Source organism: Mauremys mutica, chromosome 4 (genome assembly GCF_020497125.1).
Source record: "Mauremys mutica isolate MM-2020 ecotype Southern chromosome 4, ASM2049712v1, whole genome shotgun sequence".
Lineage (NCBI taxonomy): Eukaryota > Metazoa > Chordata > Testudines > Geoemydidae > Mauremys > Mauremys mutica.
In genome coordinates, this window is record NC_059075.1 from 115,896,619 (window position 1) to 115,915,197 (window position 18,579).

The 18,579-nt window shown below is 45.9% G+C and overlaps 1 protein-coding gene across 1 annotated transcript; it reads right to left on the minus strand.

Moving 5' to 3' along the window:
* Nucleotides 1-668: 668 nt before the first annotated feature.
* LOC123369019 (NACHT, LRR and PYD domains-containing protein 3-like) lies at nt 669-16,438 on the minus strand. The gene is made up of 10 exons (XM_045014395.1): nt 16,156-16,438; nt 13,409-13,474; nt 11,042-12,770; nt 10,409-10,498; nt 7,622-7,792; nt 6,448-6,618; nt 5,486-5,656; nt 4,803-4,973; nt 2,570-2,740; nt 669-931 (listed from the first exon to the last, which is right to left on the minus strand). Exons 1-10 carry the CDS (start codon nt 16,436-16,438, stop codon nt 799-801), a joined length of 3,156 nt encoding a protein of 1,051 aa, XP_044870330.1. The 3' UTR covers nt 669-798.
* Between the last annotated feature and the right edge of the window lie 2,141 nt (nt 16,439-18,579).

Genomic DNA, 18,579 nt, shown 5'->3' on the forward strand with positions numbered 1-18,579 from the left:
CATCCTAATATTTTGTATGCAGTGTCTGACTGCAGCTGCACATTGAGCAGAGGACTTCATTGAACTATCTAAAATGATGCCAAGGTTACTTGTCATCATACAAGAAACTCTAATTCCTCCATATGATTTGACACTGCTGTTTTTCACTTTCTCCACCAGATGGCTCTGTTGTAAGATCAGTACCGCAGTTGTACTGAACTCTATTTCCTTTATAGCTTTTCAGCGTATCCTATTGTGCTTTATGGAATTAGAACACAGCTGTTTTTGTCAGTCAATGAACATTAATTTTGTTATTTTATGTTCAGTCTTAAATGTTTCACAGATCAAATAGCATTTTTTAACGGACCACGTATCTATTTCTAAAGTGCCCGTCACCCTGGTATTTAGGCACACTGATTTCATTCCACTGCTGCAAATCACATTCCTCTCTGATCCTGGTTCTCAAAGGATTTGTGGGACTGACCAGGATTTGTGAAAGTCTGAACGGCAGCCAATATCCTGTGAATAAAGCTGGCTGAAATTTCTTGAACTAATTTCTTGTTGTTGAAAAATAGGCATTTTTTTAAACAGAAAAAGGCCTTTCTTTGGCAAAGATGGTCTCCAGTGATGTTATGCTAGGCCTGGAACCTACTTTGTGGGATTTTAATCAGTTTATTCATGTATAATCTGTTTTCCCCTAAAAGAAAAGGTGTACGTGGTTAGTTTTATCATTTGCCATTTCTAGAATGAGATGATGAGTGATTTTAAAGCAAGTGGGAAAGGGTGAAAATCCCCTAAAACAATATTCTCATGATGTGGTCAGAGATGATCTTCAGGATTGTAGTCTTCATCGCCACTATACTCTTCATCACCATTGTAGTCTTCATTACCATTATAGCCCTCTTCATCACCCTTGCCATCTCCATCTCTCTTAATAGCTTCTCCATTCAAGCTAGTGAAGAAGAAGCACAAGTATGTTGTGAATATGTCACCAGTACCTGAGATCTCAGCCCCTGCTCCCACGGCCAGGCACACCACTGTGGTCACATACATGTGGTCTGTGGTGCTACTGGAAGTGCACTTTTGGGCAGAAAGTGATTTAAATCTCTGCGCTCCCCCAGGAGCAAGGTCTGCCATGCCTGTGATGGAACCATGTATCTCTCTCCATCTATCTTCTCCTTTAACCACTCCACCCTTCCAGCCAGTGTCTGTCAAGCAGAAAAGACAAACTGGGATACTCTTTAGAGCCCATCAGTGTAATTCCTTAGTCGGCTGCAGGATTTCTTATTAACTGATACCAGGTACACTCTGATCATGAGTGCACTGTCTCCTCAGACCCTGCCTGCTGGAGCAGTGGCAGACTGGGACTGAGGCCTTGGCTACACTGGTGCTTTACAGCGCTGCAACTTTCTCGCTCAGGGGTGTGAAAAAACACACCCCTGAGCGCAGCAAGTTACAGCGCTGTAAAGCGCCAGTGTAAACACTGCCCCAGCGCTGGGAGCGCAGCTCCCAGTGCTGTAAGCTAATCCCCACGGGGAGGTGGAGTACCTGCAGCGCTGGGAGAGCTCTCTCCCAGTGCTGGCGTCGCGACCACACTTGCACTTCAAAGCGCTGCTGTGGGAGCGCTCCCACAGCAGCGCTGTATGGCTGCAAGTGTAACCATACCCTAAAAAAACTGAACCCCTTGAATGGAAACAGGGAGCATGATCACAAGACTACTGACCTGGCCCATTCTCAGAAACCCACATTGGGGACGTGGGATAATTCAAAGCACATAAAGTGGAAGGTCCTACTCTAGTGGGAGTTAGCACCAGGACTGATCTGGAGAAAAAGGGCCAGATTCCCTGGCCTGATTCATTCCCTCTCTGCTACTCTAATGGTGCAAAGGGGACAGAAACTGAAGCTGGACCCATAGGTGCTGACTTCTACTGGTGCCAGTGGGTGCTCGACCCCCCTCTGCCCCCGGCCCCGCCCTGACTCCATCCCTTCCCCACCCCCTCCAACCCCCATTCCAACCCCTTCCCCAAAGTCCCTGCCCCAACTCCGCCCCCTCCTTGCCCCTATTCTGACTCCTTCCCTAAATCCCCGCCCCAGCCCTGCCTCTTCCCCACCTCCTCCCCGACCATGCCACGTTCCTGCTCCTCCCCGCTCCCTCCCGGAGCTTGCTACAGCTGTTTGGCAGCAGCAAGCACTGGGAGGTAGACGGAGCAGCGGCGACACAGCCTGCTCAGGGGAGGAGGCGGTGGAGGAGGAGGTGGGGTGTGGCGGGGAGGGAGCTTGGCTGCCGGTGGGTGCAGAGCACCCACTAATTTTTCTCTATGGATGCTCCAGCCCTGGAACACCCACGGAGTCAGTGCCTATGGCTGGGCCCATCTTCCTTGCTGGAGATTTCCCAAGCATGTGGGAGTCTATAATAGAGCCAATGCAGCTGGATCCTAGACCATGTCCCCTGGGGACCCCAGCATAGAGGGTGTATTGGGGGCAGGGAGAGTTGGGAAGGAGGGTGAAACCAAAAACCAGAAACAACTCTTAGTCATTTGGCATGACTTCTTTCTTTCTGACTATGTCAGGGCAGCCAGCGGTCACTTACAGCAGCGTCTGCAGCTTACAGCTTGCGCTGTTCAGTCCATCACGCAGCCGTTTCATTCCCGAATCTCCCAGCGCATCGTGATTGATATTCAGCTCTGTCAGTGACTGGTTTGTAGTTATGACAACAGAGAGATCGTCGCAACAAGCAGGTGTCAGACCACACCCGGTCAGCCTGCAAGAGACTGGAACATGCCAACACAGGCATACCATACATGGTGTCCTCCCCCTCCCCCCGCCACTGAAGCCAAATTCATCCCTGATAGATTTTAAGGCTAGAAAGAGCCATTATGATCATCCAGAGGCAGACTTGCAAAGGTACAAATGGTCGCTAGGTGCCGAACTCCCACTGGTTTTCAATGAGGCTTAGGCCCGTAATTACCATTTGTGCCTTTGAAAATTTCCTTTCTAGTCTGACCTCCTGAATAAGGCCAGCCATAGAATTTCACTCGCATCTAATTTAGGCCGATAACATGTGGATGAGCCAGAACATATCATTTAGGATGACATGTTATCTTGATTTAAAGGCTTCAAGAGTTGGAGAATCCAGCAGTCTGAATCCAGAATGGAGAACCCTTAGCAGTCTGTTCCAGTGGTTAATTACCTGCATAGTTAAAAAGTTGTGCTCCTCTGGAGATTATTTTATGCAGTGAGAAACATCAGTGATTTTACAAAAACAATGAGGGGACTCCTCCTTGTTTTTGCTGATACAGACTAACATGGATACCACTCTGAAATCTGTCACCATGCAAGGCAGTGATTTTACAGTGTGTTGTGCACATACTTCCCACCATGTGGATTTTGCTCTATGAGCACTTGCTGACTGTTCTACTCGTTTATTTCTGTGTTATATGAAGAGGAAAAGTGTTGGCCAAATTCATCCCTGGCCTTATTCCACTGAAGTAAACTGGAGTTAAATCAGGGATTCATTTGCCCCTGTGATTCTGACCACATTAGGAAAAGCTGGTGCCATGTGAGAGTAGGTATGAAAACCTGACACTCGTCTTTCTACCCTGCTGGGGTTTGGCGGGATGCTCCCCAATTTAAGGTTGGCAATTTTTTATGAACATTGCTAGTGCAATGTAGTTCATTTGAAGTTCTTGACCGTTGTGCACCAATCTATATCTTGGCAAGCAGGCCTGGCCCAACAGGCTCACACTGAAAGGGTCACACCTTAATTACTGCGTAAGAAAGAGATGGAAGCAAAAGCACAGGACAGAGACAGAGTCAGCAGAAAACACCCAGCAGCCGCTGGAGAGATGAAGATGCAAGGAACAAGAGCAGGGATTGTTACGATCTCACAATGCCAGTGTGACTCTAATAGGCACATAGTGGCATCCAGTTTTACACTTCAGCTGAGATTTCATTACAGTGACACAGTGCCACCTGGTGGCTTTGGGGCTGTCACTCCTTTTTCTTGCTGGAGAGTTGTCCATACAACCTGCCATCCAAGCGGGTAATACTTAATGATTTAGCTGGCAGGCTCCTCACAGGTACCAAGTTTTTGAATGGATTTGTATGGGTTTAGAGGCTGAACTATGTTGACCAGATGTCCCGATTTTATAGGGACCGTCCCAATATTTGGGGTTTTATCTTATATAGGCACCTATTACCCTCCACCCCCATCCTGATTTTTTACACTTGCTATCTGGTCACCCTTGGCTGAACATCACTCTCATCCCAGGGCAGAGGCGGTTCTGCTATAGGGGCACCTGTGGCACTTCCCTGCTCAGAAGGCGAGACAATAAAATCAGGTGTGGACTCATCCCTATTCTCTGCACCATACCCAAATGTTCATTTAACTGACTGGACCCTGCCTAAAATTCTGATCAAGGGCTGGCACTGTCAACAGGGAGGAGCTGGAAGTGAGGTCACGGAGCTGTACCTATTCTGTGGTCAAACAGAGCACTTCACGCTCCACAGCGGCCAGTTTGGCACATTTGATGACCACTAAATGCACAAAAAAAGACAACAGAGACTGTCTACCGGCCTTCAGTGGGAAAAGCTGTGACGAGCTGATCCTGGCATGGATGGGGAATGGATGGGACTATCTGGTGACTCATATTGCCAAACGTAGAAAGATCCCACTGTTGCCAGAGATCAAGGAATAGCTGCAATTGCTGGAGATGTTTAATTTAAGCAGCCACAATGTGTTGATGGAGGAAAATGTGCCCAGATTAGCCAGAAAGAGCAGAGCCAAGACCAGCCAATCACAAAGGAAGCCACTGGTGACTTACCTTAGTTTCTGTAGTTTGCAGTCTGGCTGTCTCAGCCCATCACACAGCAGCTTCATTCCTGCATCTCCCAGTTTATTATAGCACATGTCCAGCTCTCTCAGGGACTGGCTTTTACTGAGAACGGCAGAGAGAGCCCCACAACAAACTCCTGTGAAATAACAGTTCGACAGCCTGCAGGGGACAGACGGACAGAGAGGACAGTGATCAGACCTCGGGAGTCTCCCAGCTTATCCTGAGGATTCCCATTTCCTGGCACCCTCTGCTGGCCTCCTAAGCAGCTGCTGCAGTCCTCTGCTCTGAGCAGCATCTCTATGGGTAGAGTCCTGGAGGAGTCCAACCAGAGAGGCATTTCCCACTGTGGCAGCCCTGTCCAGCCTACAGACACAGAGGTCTGCATAAAGGAAAGCCCTTTGGTATCAGTGGGCTCGACCCTGCAACGCTTTCACATGGGAATGTGTGCTGAAGGATCCAGCCCTTACTTCTGCAGGCTTTGCCTCTTTATTTGAGATGCTGTAGCTAAATCCTTCCGCACGAAATATTCTCTCTTCTAGTACTTCATGTTGCTCATGCCCCCGTCTCATTGGCCCTGCACCTGCACCGCCCGCGTGGGGAAACTTACACACATGCCTCTGAAATGAGCAAACACTAATCAGAGGCTTTTAAGGAAGCCGGGGAGCACTCACACGAGTTTCTGTATTTTACAGTTCTCTCGTTTCAGTCCGGCACACAGATGTTTCACTCCAGAATCCCTCAGCTCATTATTTCTCAGGTCCAGCTCCGTCAGGGTCTGGTTGGTACCGAGAACAGAGGCAAGGTCATCACAACAAGCAGCTGTGAGAAGGCAACACTCCAGCCTGCGGGAGAGAGAGATGGACAGAGAGAAAAGTAACAACCTGTTTCTGCACCACTCACTGCACTCGGGGCCGGTTTCAGAGGCGATGTGTAAGCTGGTGAAAATTACCTTCCCTAGGTCAGATCCAGAGTCCGTTAAAGTGAAAGCGACTCTTTCCGTTGGTTTCAGTGGGCATTGGGGCAGGCCTTCTGGACTCAGTTCTGCTCCCATTTACCCAAGTGTAGCTCCCCTTCATTTCAGTGGGTGGTGTAGCTGACAGCATAGGCTCTGACTCCATGGGTGCCCCAGCACTGGAGCACCCACGAAAAAAAAAAAGTAGGCGCTGAGCACCCACCAGCCACAGCTGATAGGTTGTGGTGCCGATCAGCTGTTTGGAGGCTGGCGAAGGCATTTGGGGGAGGGCAGAGAGCAGTGAGCAGCGGGGGCCTTGGGGAGAGGTTGGACAGGGGTGGGAAGAGGCAAAGTGAGGGCGAGGCCTCAGGGAGGGGGCGGGAAAAGGCAGATTGAGGGTGGGGCCTTGTGGAAGGGGTGGAGTGGGGGCAGGGCCTCAGAGCAAGAGAGGGGATGGAGCATCCCTGGAGAAAAATAAAAGTCAGCGCCTATGGCTGAGAGGATGGGTGATGTTAGAGAGGGTTTAAAGGATCTAGATTTCCAAATACTGCCGGAATAGCAGGAGTCCGACATCTGAATATGAGGCTGTTTGCCCATGCCTAGCACACACAGATCGTTGGTGAAAAGAGATATAGAAATACAGTATGAAGAAAATGCTCATCTACTCCAGTGGTTACTCACTTTATTTTCTGTAGTTTACAGTTTGGATGCTTCAGTGCTTTGTACAGCAGCTTCACTCCTAAATCTCCCCATTTACTATAGCTCAGGTCCAGCTCTGTCAGGCTCTGGTTTTTAGTGAGCACAGAGGCGAGATCGCCCAAGGAAGTAGCGGTGAGACTGCGACCCCTCAGCCTGCAGGAGACAAAGGTATATGGAACACACAATGGCTCCTCATTTGAACACAGCCACTTGTGTCCCTGTCACAGCTGGGCTCCTAGGAAGCCAAGCTAGGCAGCTCGACACCTGCAGCAAAGGTGTGAGTTGAAATCCAACAGGTCTGAGGGGCATCCTGGCTATTCCAACGTTAAGGAAACCAGAATAGCTCTGGGAGTGCTGGGCTGGCCAATGCTACATTCTCTGAAAGGTGCCACGCAAGCAGCCTGTTGAATTAGCCTTGGTCGTATAATTGGTGCAGAAGATGAATAGGGCTACGGCCCCAGCCCCATCACACCATGCCCATTGGAGGACTCCATGGCTCTTTTCCTTCTCTCCCATTGTGTTCTGGGAATGTCAGGACTGGGGCTGTGTGCCCCCTTGGCAAGGGCGTATCAATGGAAGGATCCTTCGTTGGTGCCCTTTTCCCCACTTCCACTTTGTACCCCTTGCCAGCAGCCACAATCTGGCCCATAACTTGCCAGCAATTATTAATCATTGTAATTGATTGTGACCAAGTCAAAGTCCCACAGGGCTTTATCTCCCTACATCAGGGCTTGGTAAAGTGAATCTTCCACTTTCAAAAGGAAACCAAAGGGTTTGGGACTGACTGGCAAGAGTAAATTTACTGCCTCCTTCCAGCACAGAGATCACAGACTCGTGTTTAAATGTTCCTGAGAACTTCTCCTCTGGCCTGAGAGTGCAGCATGGCCATTTTCAGCCCACAAGGGGGTTTCCATGAAACTCACTGGGGAATGGAAAACTGGGCTTCTGCTGGAAGGCTGCGTGCAACCTTCACCATAGTGTAACTAGTAGTAGCTCCATAATCCTGGGGCTGAAATCTTCTGAACTGAGTCTCAGAGCTGAGTAGAGGGCTATCACTGAGACTATGAACCGAAGTGAAGAGTTCCTCCTGGATGTAGGTTTCAGTTATAATGCCAAGAATATAACATAGTTATAAAGAAAATCCATGGTTACTTACCCCAGTTTCTGAACACCGCAGTTTTGATGTTTCAGTCCCTTACAGAGCAATTTAATCCCTGTTTCCCCCAGTTTGTTACCGCTCAGGTCCAGCTCTTTCAGGGACTGGTTTGTCTTGAGAGCAGAGGCGAGATCCTCACAACAAGCCGAGGTGAGACGGCAGCACCCTAAGCTGCAAGAGACAGGTGTGGTTACTGCTTGTTTTTACCCAGTTGGCTGCCTCCACTTTATTCATATCAGTGTATTCCTGTAAAGAGATTTAGAGCTTGATCCAAAGCCAAAAGACTCCTATCATCTTCCCTGGCTTTGGGTCAGGACCTTTGCCAGCTGTATTGTTCTTAAACCAAAGTGATCGCTAGCCATCCTATGGCATGTGCCAAACACTCTGCTGATGTGACGATGACATGGCAGAAGTGTTCCTAGGCAATTTACAGACTGGTGTGAGGGCATGTTCAAGGTTACCAGTGCTGAACAAGAGAACAATCTCAAGCCCTGCTCCTGGAAGCACCTAGGTACATGCTTAATTTTAAGTGCATCAGTAGTCCCATTAAATTCACATTTAAAACAATAATAGGAAAACTGAAGAACTTCACGTGACGTGGAAGGAATTTCTCTCTTTTACAAAAGGAAAAGACAGTGTGCAAATGGAAGGCTCATGGGAGGGTGGAATGATTCAGCAGGCCAGGATTTTATGTTTGTAACATGTTTCCTTGTTTCTCTGTGATAATTTGGGGTGTTTTGCAAGCACAGTTTTGTATCATTGATTTCAGATAATTGAAGACATTTTACAAACAAACAAACACTATGCCAATGTAATAGGGAAACTGAGATTGTAGCAGAAGTCAGGACAGTCAGAGTTATGGTTAACTCGTCCCCCGGGGCATACCTTCTGCTCTCCCCCTTGGCATGCATTTACTATAACAGGGTTTTTCATTACAGGGAAGATGCTTCATAATATTCCGTGTTTAATTAGCAATCCCAAGAGCTGAACTGTAAGTGGCTTGTATTTGATAAAGACTCAGTTGTGAAAAGCGAAGCAGGATCTGAGTAAGTAAACAGGAGAAAGGGAAGACTGTTTAGGGTAGATTTTTCAGAAGAGTTTATGTGCCATTAGAGAGACAAGTTAGATGAAGTAATTTCTTTTATTGGACCAACTTCTCTAGGTGAGAGATCCAAACTTTCGAGCTACACAGAGCTCTTCTTCAGGGATGGGAGACGTACCAAGAGTGTCACAGCTAAATGTATGATCAAACAGATAGTTTAGCATAAGTAGTTAGCATATATTTTAATCTAGGGTGACCAGACACCAAGTGTGAAAAACATCGGGACGGGGGTGGGGAGTAATAGGAGCCTATATAAGAAAAAGACCCCAAAACCAGGACTGTCCCTATAAAATCAGGACATCTGGTCACCCTAATTTTAATCTGAGGGACCATTCAAGGGGAAGTGGCCCCTGCAGTCACAGGACAAACAGGGAGGTTAGTGGGTTGCAGATTGTAATAAGCCATAACTCCGGTGTCTTTATTAAGAACATAATTTTTAGAGTCTAGCAAAGTTATGGATTCAAACTTCCAGGCTCATCTTTTGAAAGCCTTGGGAAGGTTTCCTTTGAGTGTGAGGACTGATGGGGGTCAGATGTGGAGTCATCACTTTGTGAAAAGAGTTCACCCACAGGTGAAAGAGTGTTTTCGTCTTTGATAATTTTCCTGTGGGAGTTCATTCGATCTGTAGTGATTATCTTGGGGCCATTGACATTCACTGAAATCCCTTAGGTACCATACGTTTGAAAATTCTTCCTCATGTCAAATGTTTGAGGGGTTTAAAAACCAATCACTGTTGGGACTTCTTGGTTTGTTAGCAGCATTCTCGGTCAAAATTCTCCTCTGAGATTCTTGTCTAGGCTTGCACTGACTTCAGTGGGAGTTGCTTCCATGTTGACCCCTGAATTTTTACCCTCTGGGAACAGAGCTTCCCATTCAGGAATAATGAAGCTGTGGAGCCATATACTAAGTTGGCATTTTCAGGAGCACAACCAGTGTGTCATAGACCTGGACATTTATAAAAACCATTATTCCTGTCAACCAGCTCTTTTTCCATAGAACATAAATAATCTGCTCTTATTTTGTATGGGTGAGGGGAAGCGAAAGAAGAAATCAGGTCTGTTACACTGGTCAAACATATAGGACAGGGGTCGGCAACCTTTCAGAAGTGGTGTGCCGACTCTTCATTTATTCACTCTAATTTAAGGTTTCTCGTGCCAGTAATACATGTTAACTTTTTTAGAAGGTCTCTTTCTCTAAGTCTATAATATATAACTAAACTATTGTTGTATGCAAAGTAAATAAGGTTTTAAAAATGTTTAAGAAGCTTCATTTAAAATTAAATTAAAATGCAGAGCCCCCCAGGCCAGTGGCCAGGACCCGGGCAGTGTGAGTGCCACTGAAAATCAGCTCACGTGCCGCCTTCGGTACTCGTGCCATAGGTTGCCTACCTCTGATCTAGGATATACTTAATAACAGAAATACATTTCATAATAATGTTCTTATCTAGATACAGTGCACAAAATGGCAATAATAAATAATAATGATATATAAATGTGTGTAGCTCGAATAACCTCCGAATTCCTGGGTCTTTATCACTAACACATCATGAGGCTGGCTGGTTCCATGTGAATTAGCAGTCACTCTGCTGCTCAGAGACTAAACCCCAGTGATACATAGCTGCACATTGCTGCTAAGCCCGGAGAGAAAAGCAACAATGATAGGTTTGTAGAAGAGCAAACACTTACGATATTTTCTTTAGTTTACAGCCTGGATCCTTCAGTGCTTGACACAAAAGATGAGGTGGGGAATATTTTGGCTCCTTCTCCTCTAACTCCCTGGAAAGAGAGAACAGAAACGTTCCATTTTGGGTACTGAAAAAAAATTCACTCTCATTTCAAGAGGTTGGCTCAGTAGTTTTTATTCTGGAGCAGGCAATTCAATTATTTTTTTGAAAGATAATCCTTTTAAACATTATCGGATGCTACTACCCCTTTATTCTGATGCCAAATTAGTAAATGGGGGATTTCTGGCATCAGAAATGTGTATCTTGAAAAGTGTAAGTGAATCGGGCTTACTTGACAGCCCAGGGAATTGAAGATGTCTGTTATTGGCCAGGACAAAGATCCTGAATGAAAGCCCATTAACGTTTATGGAAAGACTCTCATGTTGACTTGAATAGGCATTGGGTCAAGATTGTGGTAATGTAAGCAGCCCCCTATCATCAGTACAATGTATTGAGTAAGGATCTCTGGATTTAGGCCTATGAAAATATGGCATTATGCTGGAATGGTTGACAAATCCATCTGCACTCTGACAATAGCAGATGCTATTATAACTACACACACTGGATATTCATATCAATAAACTGACACACTCACCAAGGAACTAACTTCCGTAGCACTGACTCTTGTCTTTCCTCCTGCTCTTCCAGTCCAAATGTACAATCGTTCAGAGAGAGTGACTGCTCATTACGACAATTCTTTATGCAGAATGAAAGAACCATGTGGTCGATTTTTGTAAATTGAATATTGCTCAGACCAATTTCTTGGAAATGATCCATTGCACTTTTGACAAACTCTTCTTCCTGAATCTCGTACAAACAGCGAAGCAACTCAAGCTGGAATCGCTTTTCCTCGGGGGATCTGAAGGTCAGACCGCAGCTTCTTTTTGCTACAGATCCAAACCACTTCAATAAATTCTGTTTAATTTCAGGTGAAACTTTACAGCCAAAGATTTTTTCTGTGTGATTCATTCTTTCTTTGTTTAAGAGACCAAACAGGAAACGTACCGTCAAGGTAAAAGAATTATCTCTAGATTTTCCATAATTTTTCAAAATTTCATTCACATCTTTCTTCAGAGTCACTGAATCACACCCTTTTTCTTTATCTTCCACCAAGAGATAGAACAAAGCTGCAAAGAACTCTTGGAAACTTAAGTGAATGAAGCTGTAGACGCTTTCAAAGCCGATATCTTTTTGGAAAATATTCTTAGTGAGAAAGAGGGACTGAATGTCAGATCCATCCAAACCATGCTTCCTTGCATCTTCTTCTTCAAAGAGTATTTTATTGTTCAAGATCCCATCTGCAGCTAGGGAGCATAGCCTCTTCAAGTCAGTGTGCACGGATTCCTTTGAATTGGAATGGTTATCTAATAAACTGGACAGAAAGAGCATGTATACTGAGGTGGTTGTTTTCGAGCTTTTGGCTAGATCTTCTCCGCTCTCCATCTGTTGTTTCATCACCGTGCACAGGATCCAGCACACGATGGGAGCAAAACACATGGTGAAGAGCATTTCATTCTCTTTTACAAAATCTAGAGCTTGTTTTGCTTGGATGGCATTTGCAAAGAATTTGCGGAAATACTCCTTCCTGTCCTCTTCAGAGAATCCCAGGATTGTTGCAATATGGGGAAACTTCAGACACTGCCGGAGTTTATCCAGAGCGGTTGGTCTCGTAGTGATTATTAAGTAGGATTTTGGAAGAATTGTTTTCCTTAATAAACTGCTCAGTATGATTTCCACTGGCTTTGTCTGACAGGGATCAGTGCACAGACTACTTTCTTGCTGATCAAAGGAAAATTTAAGTACATCAAAACCATCAATTATGAACAAAAGCTTCTCTGGATTCACCAAAATATCTTTGATGGGTGCGTTTCTGTCAGGACAATTGTTTAAAATCAGATCTGCGATGCTTCGACGCTCAGAAATACAGTTCATTTCCCTGCTATTGATGTAGAAGATGTAATCAAACTTGCCGGGATAGAGTTTTCCAAATGCCCAGTCTACCATGAGCTTCTTGGCTAACATTGTTTTTCCAATCCCAGCAGCTCCCTGCAGCACAATGGTTCTCAGTGGTGTTTGCCTGTTTCCACTAGCATCGAATAAAGTCTCCAGTTTAGTAGAACTAGCTCGCTTTGCCATGATTTCTGCGTGTTCTTTCCCTTTGGCTCTTATTTCGTGCTTTCTCTCCTTCTGGTCACGATGTTCCTTTACAATCAGCAGCTTTGTGTATCTTGTGTTTAGTTCCACACACTCTCCAATTTGATTGTTCCTCTCTTCTATTAGTTGGTATTTTTCTCGTATATGTTCCTTATACTTTGGTCTGTAATCTACTTCAGTGATATGGAGCATCAGAATCCGTGAATGCAGAAATTCAGGGGAAAAAGACAGATTTGTCATTAAGGAGTTTCATGGTAGTGCTATTTCGATGCATATGAATCCCAGATTCTAGTTAATAAGGGGAATAACAGATCATATTGCTGGGCGGGGGGGAATTTCAGATGATGGAAAATAGATATTTTGAAATTAAATTTTAAATATTGAATTCAGCTGAACATTGACTATACTAGTGAAATGTTTCCAGAGATGGAGATTCTTCAATATGGAGAGATGCAGGGAGTAGAAGGGAAAATATATACATGCAGTTTAATAGCTGATGTTTAAAAGCAGAATGACTCCCTCTATTTCAATGGGTTTTGGATCACCCCTCAACTCAGTTACTCATGAATTTGAGAATTTGGAAAACACACTGGGCCAAATTCTGGTCTCTGTAACACTGGAATAAATCGGAATAATGACCTAATTACAGGTACTCGAGATTTACACTGGTGTACCTGAGGTCAGATTCTGTCCCCAAATGACTATTATTTTGTCTTCTGATACACTGAACACTTGATAGATGCACTGTAATGTCTGCAACGCTGCTACCAACTGGGTACATTTTCAACATTCATGTCCCATACGTTACCTTGTGTCATTTTAAAACTCAGAGTTGCAACAGATAGAGATCGAGTAGATTGAGGCTGAACCAAAACTGAAAGAGAAATAATATGGGGTTAGAATGAGTCTCAGAGAAATGAGATGGGCATGAGCCACATATCAGTGGATCTCTGCTCCTTTTGGAGGAATGATACTTACAGAGCCAAGACTCAATTCTCTTGGTCTCATTAAATATCAAGGGTGCTCACAAGAATAGGAGAAGTACATTCTAAAGAAACTTCATTACACTTTGGCCAGTTGCAGTGAGGGCCAGGAAGTGATGAATCCTGTGATGAGGCATCTGCTCCACACTGGCCCTGATAGGGTTAAAACCCAGCCTACAAGGCTGCAAAGAAACAGCCAATTAGGGCAGTGGCTGCAGCCAATTAGGGTGGCGGCTGGACCAGCCAATTAGGGCCCAGCTGTCCCATATAAAAGGAAGCTGAAAGCTAGAACAAGGAGTCTGCTGCAGGAAGACCAAAGGAGGGGACTGGCTTCCTAGAGGGATGCAGAGACTAGCACCATGAACAGGGCTGCTAGAGCTTGCAGGCCCAAGGCCCTGGGAAGAGGGTGAAGGAGCCAGAGGCAGGAGCTGAAGGTGCTGGGGCTGCAGGGAAGTGGCCCAGGGAATTGAGACAGACGTATAGAAAGAAAGGAGGGGCAGTGGGAAGCTGTCATTTAGAGGGTCCCTGGGCTGGGACTCAGAGTAGTGGGCAGGCCTGGGACCCCCTCCCCACTCACTGCTGAAGAAGTGGCCAGGCTATGGGACTGTCAAGCTGCTGCGAGGAGCAGCTAGACTGTTGCATAAGGAGTCCCTCTGGAAGTGGGGAACCCGGATTGTGAGATGGACAAGGGCTGTGCCACGAAGCAGAGGCAGTGAGACTGGAATTGCAGTGGGTCTACAGGCAGAGATGAGGACTGGAGCGCCACCACCACTGGCGGGCACACCTGCTGACCAGCACTATTTCCTGAAACGGCCACCAGGAGGCACCAGTGTGGGGAGAGACCCCATGACAAATCCTTAAAATATGAGTCCAAAGCAACAGACTAAGACTTCAGGTGGAGTGGAGGGGGAAAGTTCATCGTTTTCAAACTAGTGTAACTCACAAAAATGGCAAAACAAATTTTTTGCAAATTGTCCTTATATTCTCAATGGGCTGAGATCATCTTGGAAACCTTGTTTGAGAAGGTTTCGAAGTGTGTGCGTGGGCGAGGCAGGGGGCCTAGAAAAGGGGGGATAAGAATGGAAGGGGGAAAACATTGGTAACTGTAGCACTATCACAGCAGCTTTGGTCTATATAGTGAGCTCCAGCAACTCTGAGTCACAGAGCCACCCACAGGCAGTGGTGTCAGGCTGCCAGAAAGCCGAGCAGTCCCTGGGGCTGTTATAATATATGCCAAGGGCCTGGGCCCTAGGGAAGCCCCAAATCCAGGTGGTGCACAAGTGGCTTAAAGCTACCCTTGTTCTCCACTCCTGAGCTGTGTGTTCCATGCTGTGTTTCCTGAGAGCACAGAATCTATCTTGTGGACTTCAGTGGGAGTAGGATCAAACTCTGTGTCATGTACAGATCTATTTAGCTCAGGGGTTCTCAAACTGGGGGTCGGGACCCCTCAGGGGATCATGAGGTTATTACATGGGGGGTCGCGAGCTGTCAGCCTCCACCCCAAGCCCCACTTTGCCTCCAGAATTTTTAATGGTGTTAAATATAAAAAAAAGTGTTTTTAAATTTTATGGGGGGGGTCACACTCAGAGGCTTGCTATGTGAAAGGGGTCGCCAGTACAAAAGTTTGAGAACCACTGGTTTAGCTCCTGTGTGCTGTGCTTTCTCCCACATAAAAATAAAATGTGGGCCATGACCATGCAACCTCGAAGCGCAATAGGAGCAGAATCAGGCTCTTACAATAGCATTCTGCTTCTCACAGGTCTCTCTCTTCCTCAGTTACCTGCAGGGGAGGCTCTAGGCATTTTGCCGCCCCAAGCACAGCAGGCAGGCTGCCTTCGGTGGCTTGCCCGCGGGAGGTCCCCGGTCCCGCGAATTCGGCGGCAGCCTGCGGGAGGTCCGCTGAAGCCGCAGGACCAGCGGACCCTCTGCAGGCATGCTGCCAAAGATAGCCAGCCTGCCTGCCATCCTCGCAGCGATTGGCAGAGCGCCCCCCGTGGCTTGCCACCCCAAGCACGCGCTTGGCATGCTGGTGCCTGGAGCCGCCCCTGGTTACTTGTATGGTGTCTGTCTATATTTTACATAAATACACTAACTACAGCTGATTCATGGCATGTTAAATGGAGTGCTCATCTAGAGAGGCAATAAGAGCTACTAATAAAAAAGAGGCACAATAGTTTTACAATCATTCTAGAAAAATATTATGGACCAAATTTTCAAACAGCAGCATCCCTTCTACTGGTGCAAATTGACGTATAGGTGCAAATCTGGGTACTCCCAGTGGGTACAGAGCAGGTTGTTAGAGGTGCCAATGCTCTGACTTAGACCTGCAGTTATGGGGCCGCACTTTTTGCAGGTGCAAAAAAGGAGGCTGGAGTTTTGCAAGTTCACCCCATATGTGTCTCTGCCTTAGCTGGTGACTCCCACCGGTTTCCTCAGGGTTTTGGAATCTGTTAGGTGGTGTTAGCTTGCTGCTGCTGCTGCTGCTACTGCTGTTCATTCTGCTGGAGCTGCAGTGGGGAATATTAATGAAGAAGGACTCACAGGGGTAGCAGACGTGTTAGATTTTTTGTACCTGTCTCTTTTTCCTCTTGGAGTTTCACGGCAGAGTTTTTCAGACCGATCTTGGTGAAGATTTCGATCGCTACGTTCGCTGCACTGTCTTCGCCATAGAACTCTATCAGGAGACTGGCCATGTCCATTTCGTCGGCATTCTCCAGCTTGCCCCGGGGGATTTTACGTTTCATCCCCTCATAGCGAAAATCAGATAATTTGTGTTTAAATTTTTTTAAATCTTTCTTTTCGAGATCTTCCAGTTCCTGCACGAGGATGTCAGTCAGGGTCTTGTCTTCACTCATCGTGTGCTATTAGGAATGGTCTGAAACTGAATCAAGAACAGTAGAAGATTAAAGCTAAACTCCATCAGACTATTAAAACCAAGAGACATCATAAAGTTGCAGTCACTGCACAAAACAAATATCTTCCCATGGACCCAAAGGTGGCTGGGACAAGCTTTCAGGCTCCACAGAGCTCTTTGTCTGGAGAAAGTTACCAGAAAGTTTTAATATATGGAGATATACCTATCTCATAGAAGTGGAAGGGACCCTGAAAGATCATTGAGTCCAGCCTGCTGCCTTCACTAGGCAGGACTAAATACTGATTTTGCCCCACATCCCTAAGTGGCCCCCTTACAGCTATTTCTAGAGTAAACAAGAAAAGGGACTATTCTTGACATCATTCTAAGTAACAGACTTGGTACAAGAAGTAGCTACGTTTGAGTCACTGACAAATAGAGACAACAATATATTTAAATGTAACATCCCTATAGGATGGACTGTACCAAAAATCAGATCTGTCACACTTTAGAAAGAAGGATTTTATAAAAATGACGAAGCAAGTCAAAAAACCCCGATATAAAAATGAGGACATTACAATTCTTAGAAACAGTACAAGGGCTACTTTGACTATGTCTACACTACACCACTTATGGCTGATTGTGATTTTTTTCTAGATATTTCTTGATAACATCTTCCAGCCTTCATAACACTATGTGGAACAGTGTTCGTACATTCTGGTGTAGTTGTATCAGCAACACCTTCCTGCTTTGCCAACCATGTTAGGGTCACTTGTAGAAACAGGGACATGAAGCTCATTGGTATTATCATAAATCACTGTCTATGGCTGTATTGTAGACTTAGTATTTTCAGTGGTATCACTGGTGCAAAAGATGCTGCTGTACTTATGCTTAAAAGCTGGTTTAAGTGGTCTCTTCATGAAATGTATGGTGCCATCACCAGTGCTGAACTATCTGAATTCATACAGAATACATCAGGCCATTCAGAATGGGCATCTGCTGCAATAAAACAGCCCCCCACTGCCCACCGGGATGATTTGAGGAAGCTATCTGTGTATGGTATCAGAGGGGTAGCCGTGGTAGTCTGGTTCTGTAGAAGCAGCAAAGAATCCTGTGGCACCTTATAGACTAACAGACGTTTTGCAGCATAAACTTTCGTGGGTGAATACCCACTTCTTCGGATGCAAGTAGTGGAAATTTCCAGGGGCAGGTATATATAAGCAAGCAAGAAGCAAGCTAGAGATAATGAGGTTAGATCAATCAGGGAGGATGAGGCCCTGTTCTAGCAGTTGAGGTGTGAAAACCAAGGGAGGAGAAACTGATTCTGTAATTGGCAAGCCATTCCCAGTCTTTGTTTAAACCTGAGCTGATGGTGTCAAATTTGCAGATGAACTGGAGCTCAGCAGTTTCTCTTTGAAGTCTGGTCCTAAAGTTAGGAGAACACTTCAACCTCCCTGGCTACACAATAGCAGATCTTAAGGTGGCCATCCTGCAGCAAAAAAACTTTAGGACCAGACTTCAAAGAGAAACTGCTGAGCTCCAGTTCATCTGCAAATTTGACACCATCAGCTCAGGTTTAAACAAAGACTGGGAATGGCTTGCCAATTACAGAACCAGTTTCTCCTCCCTTGGTTTTCACACCTCAACTGCTAGAACAAGGTCTCATCCTCCCTGATTGATCTAACCTCATTATCTCTAGCTTGCTTCTTGCTTATATATACCTGCCCCTGGAAATTTCCACTACTTGCATCCGAAGAAGTGGGTATTCACCCATGAAAGCTCATGCTGCAAAACGTCTGTTAGTCTATAAGGTGCCACAGGATTCTTTGCTGCTTCTATCTGTGTATGGGTTACGAATTCTGTCCATGAGTATCTGTGTCAGCCTGCAGACTCCATTTTGAAAGTGGGGCTTGCTGCCTTCTCTGTTTCCTTTAACTCCATGTTGGATTGAAATGCCTAGGGATGGTGGCCCAGGGCTAATCAGAGAGAGGCATTAAACCTTGATGGTCTTCTATTCAAATAGAAACAGCCTGAGACAAAAGATTGGCTACCAACCAGGAGACCCAATCTATCCAGGTGGGCTGGTAATTAAGCAACAGGTCGTATAATGAGTGACTCTGATCACCTGATGAGGTAGAACTGCAG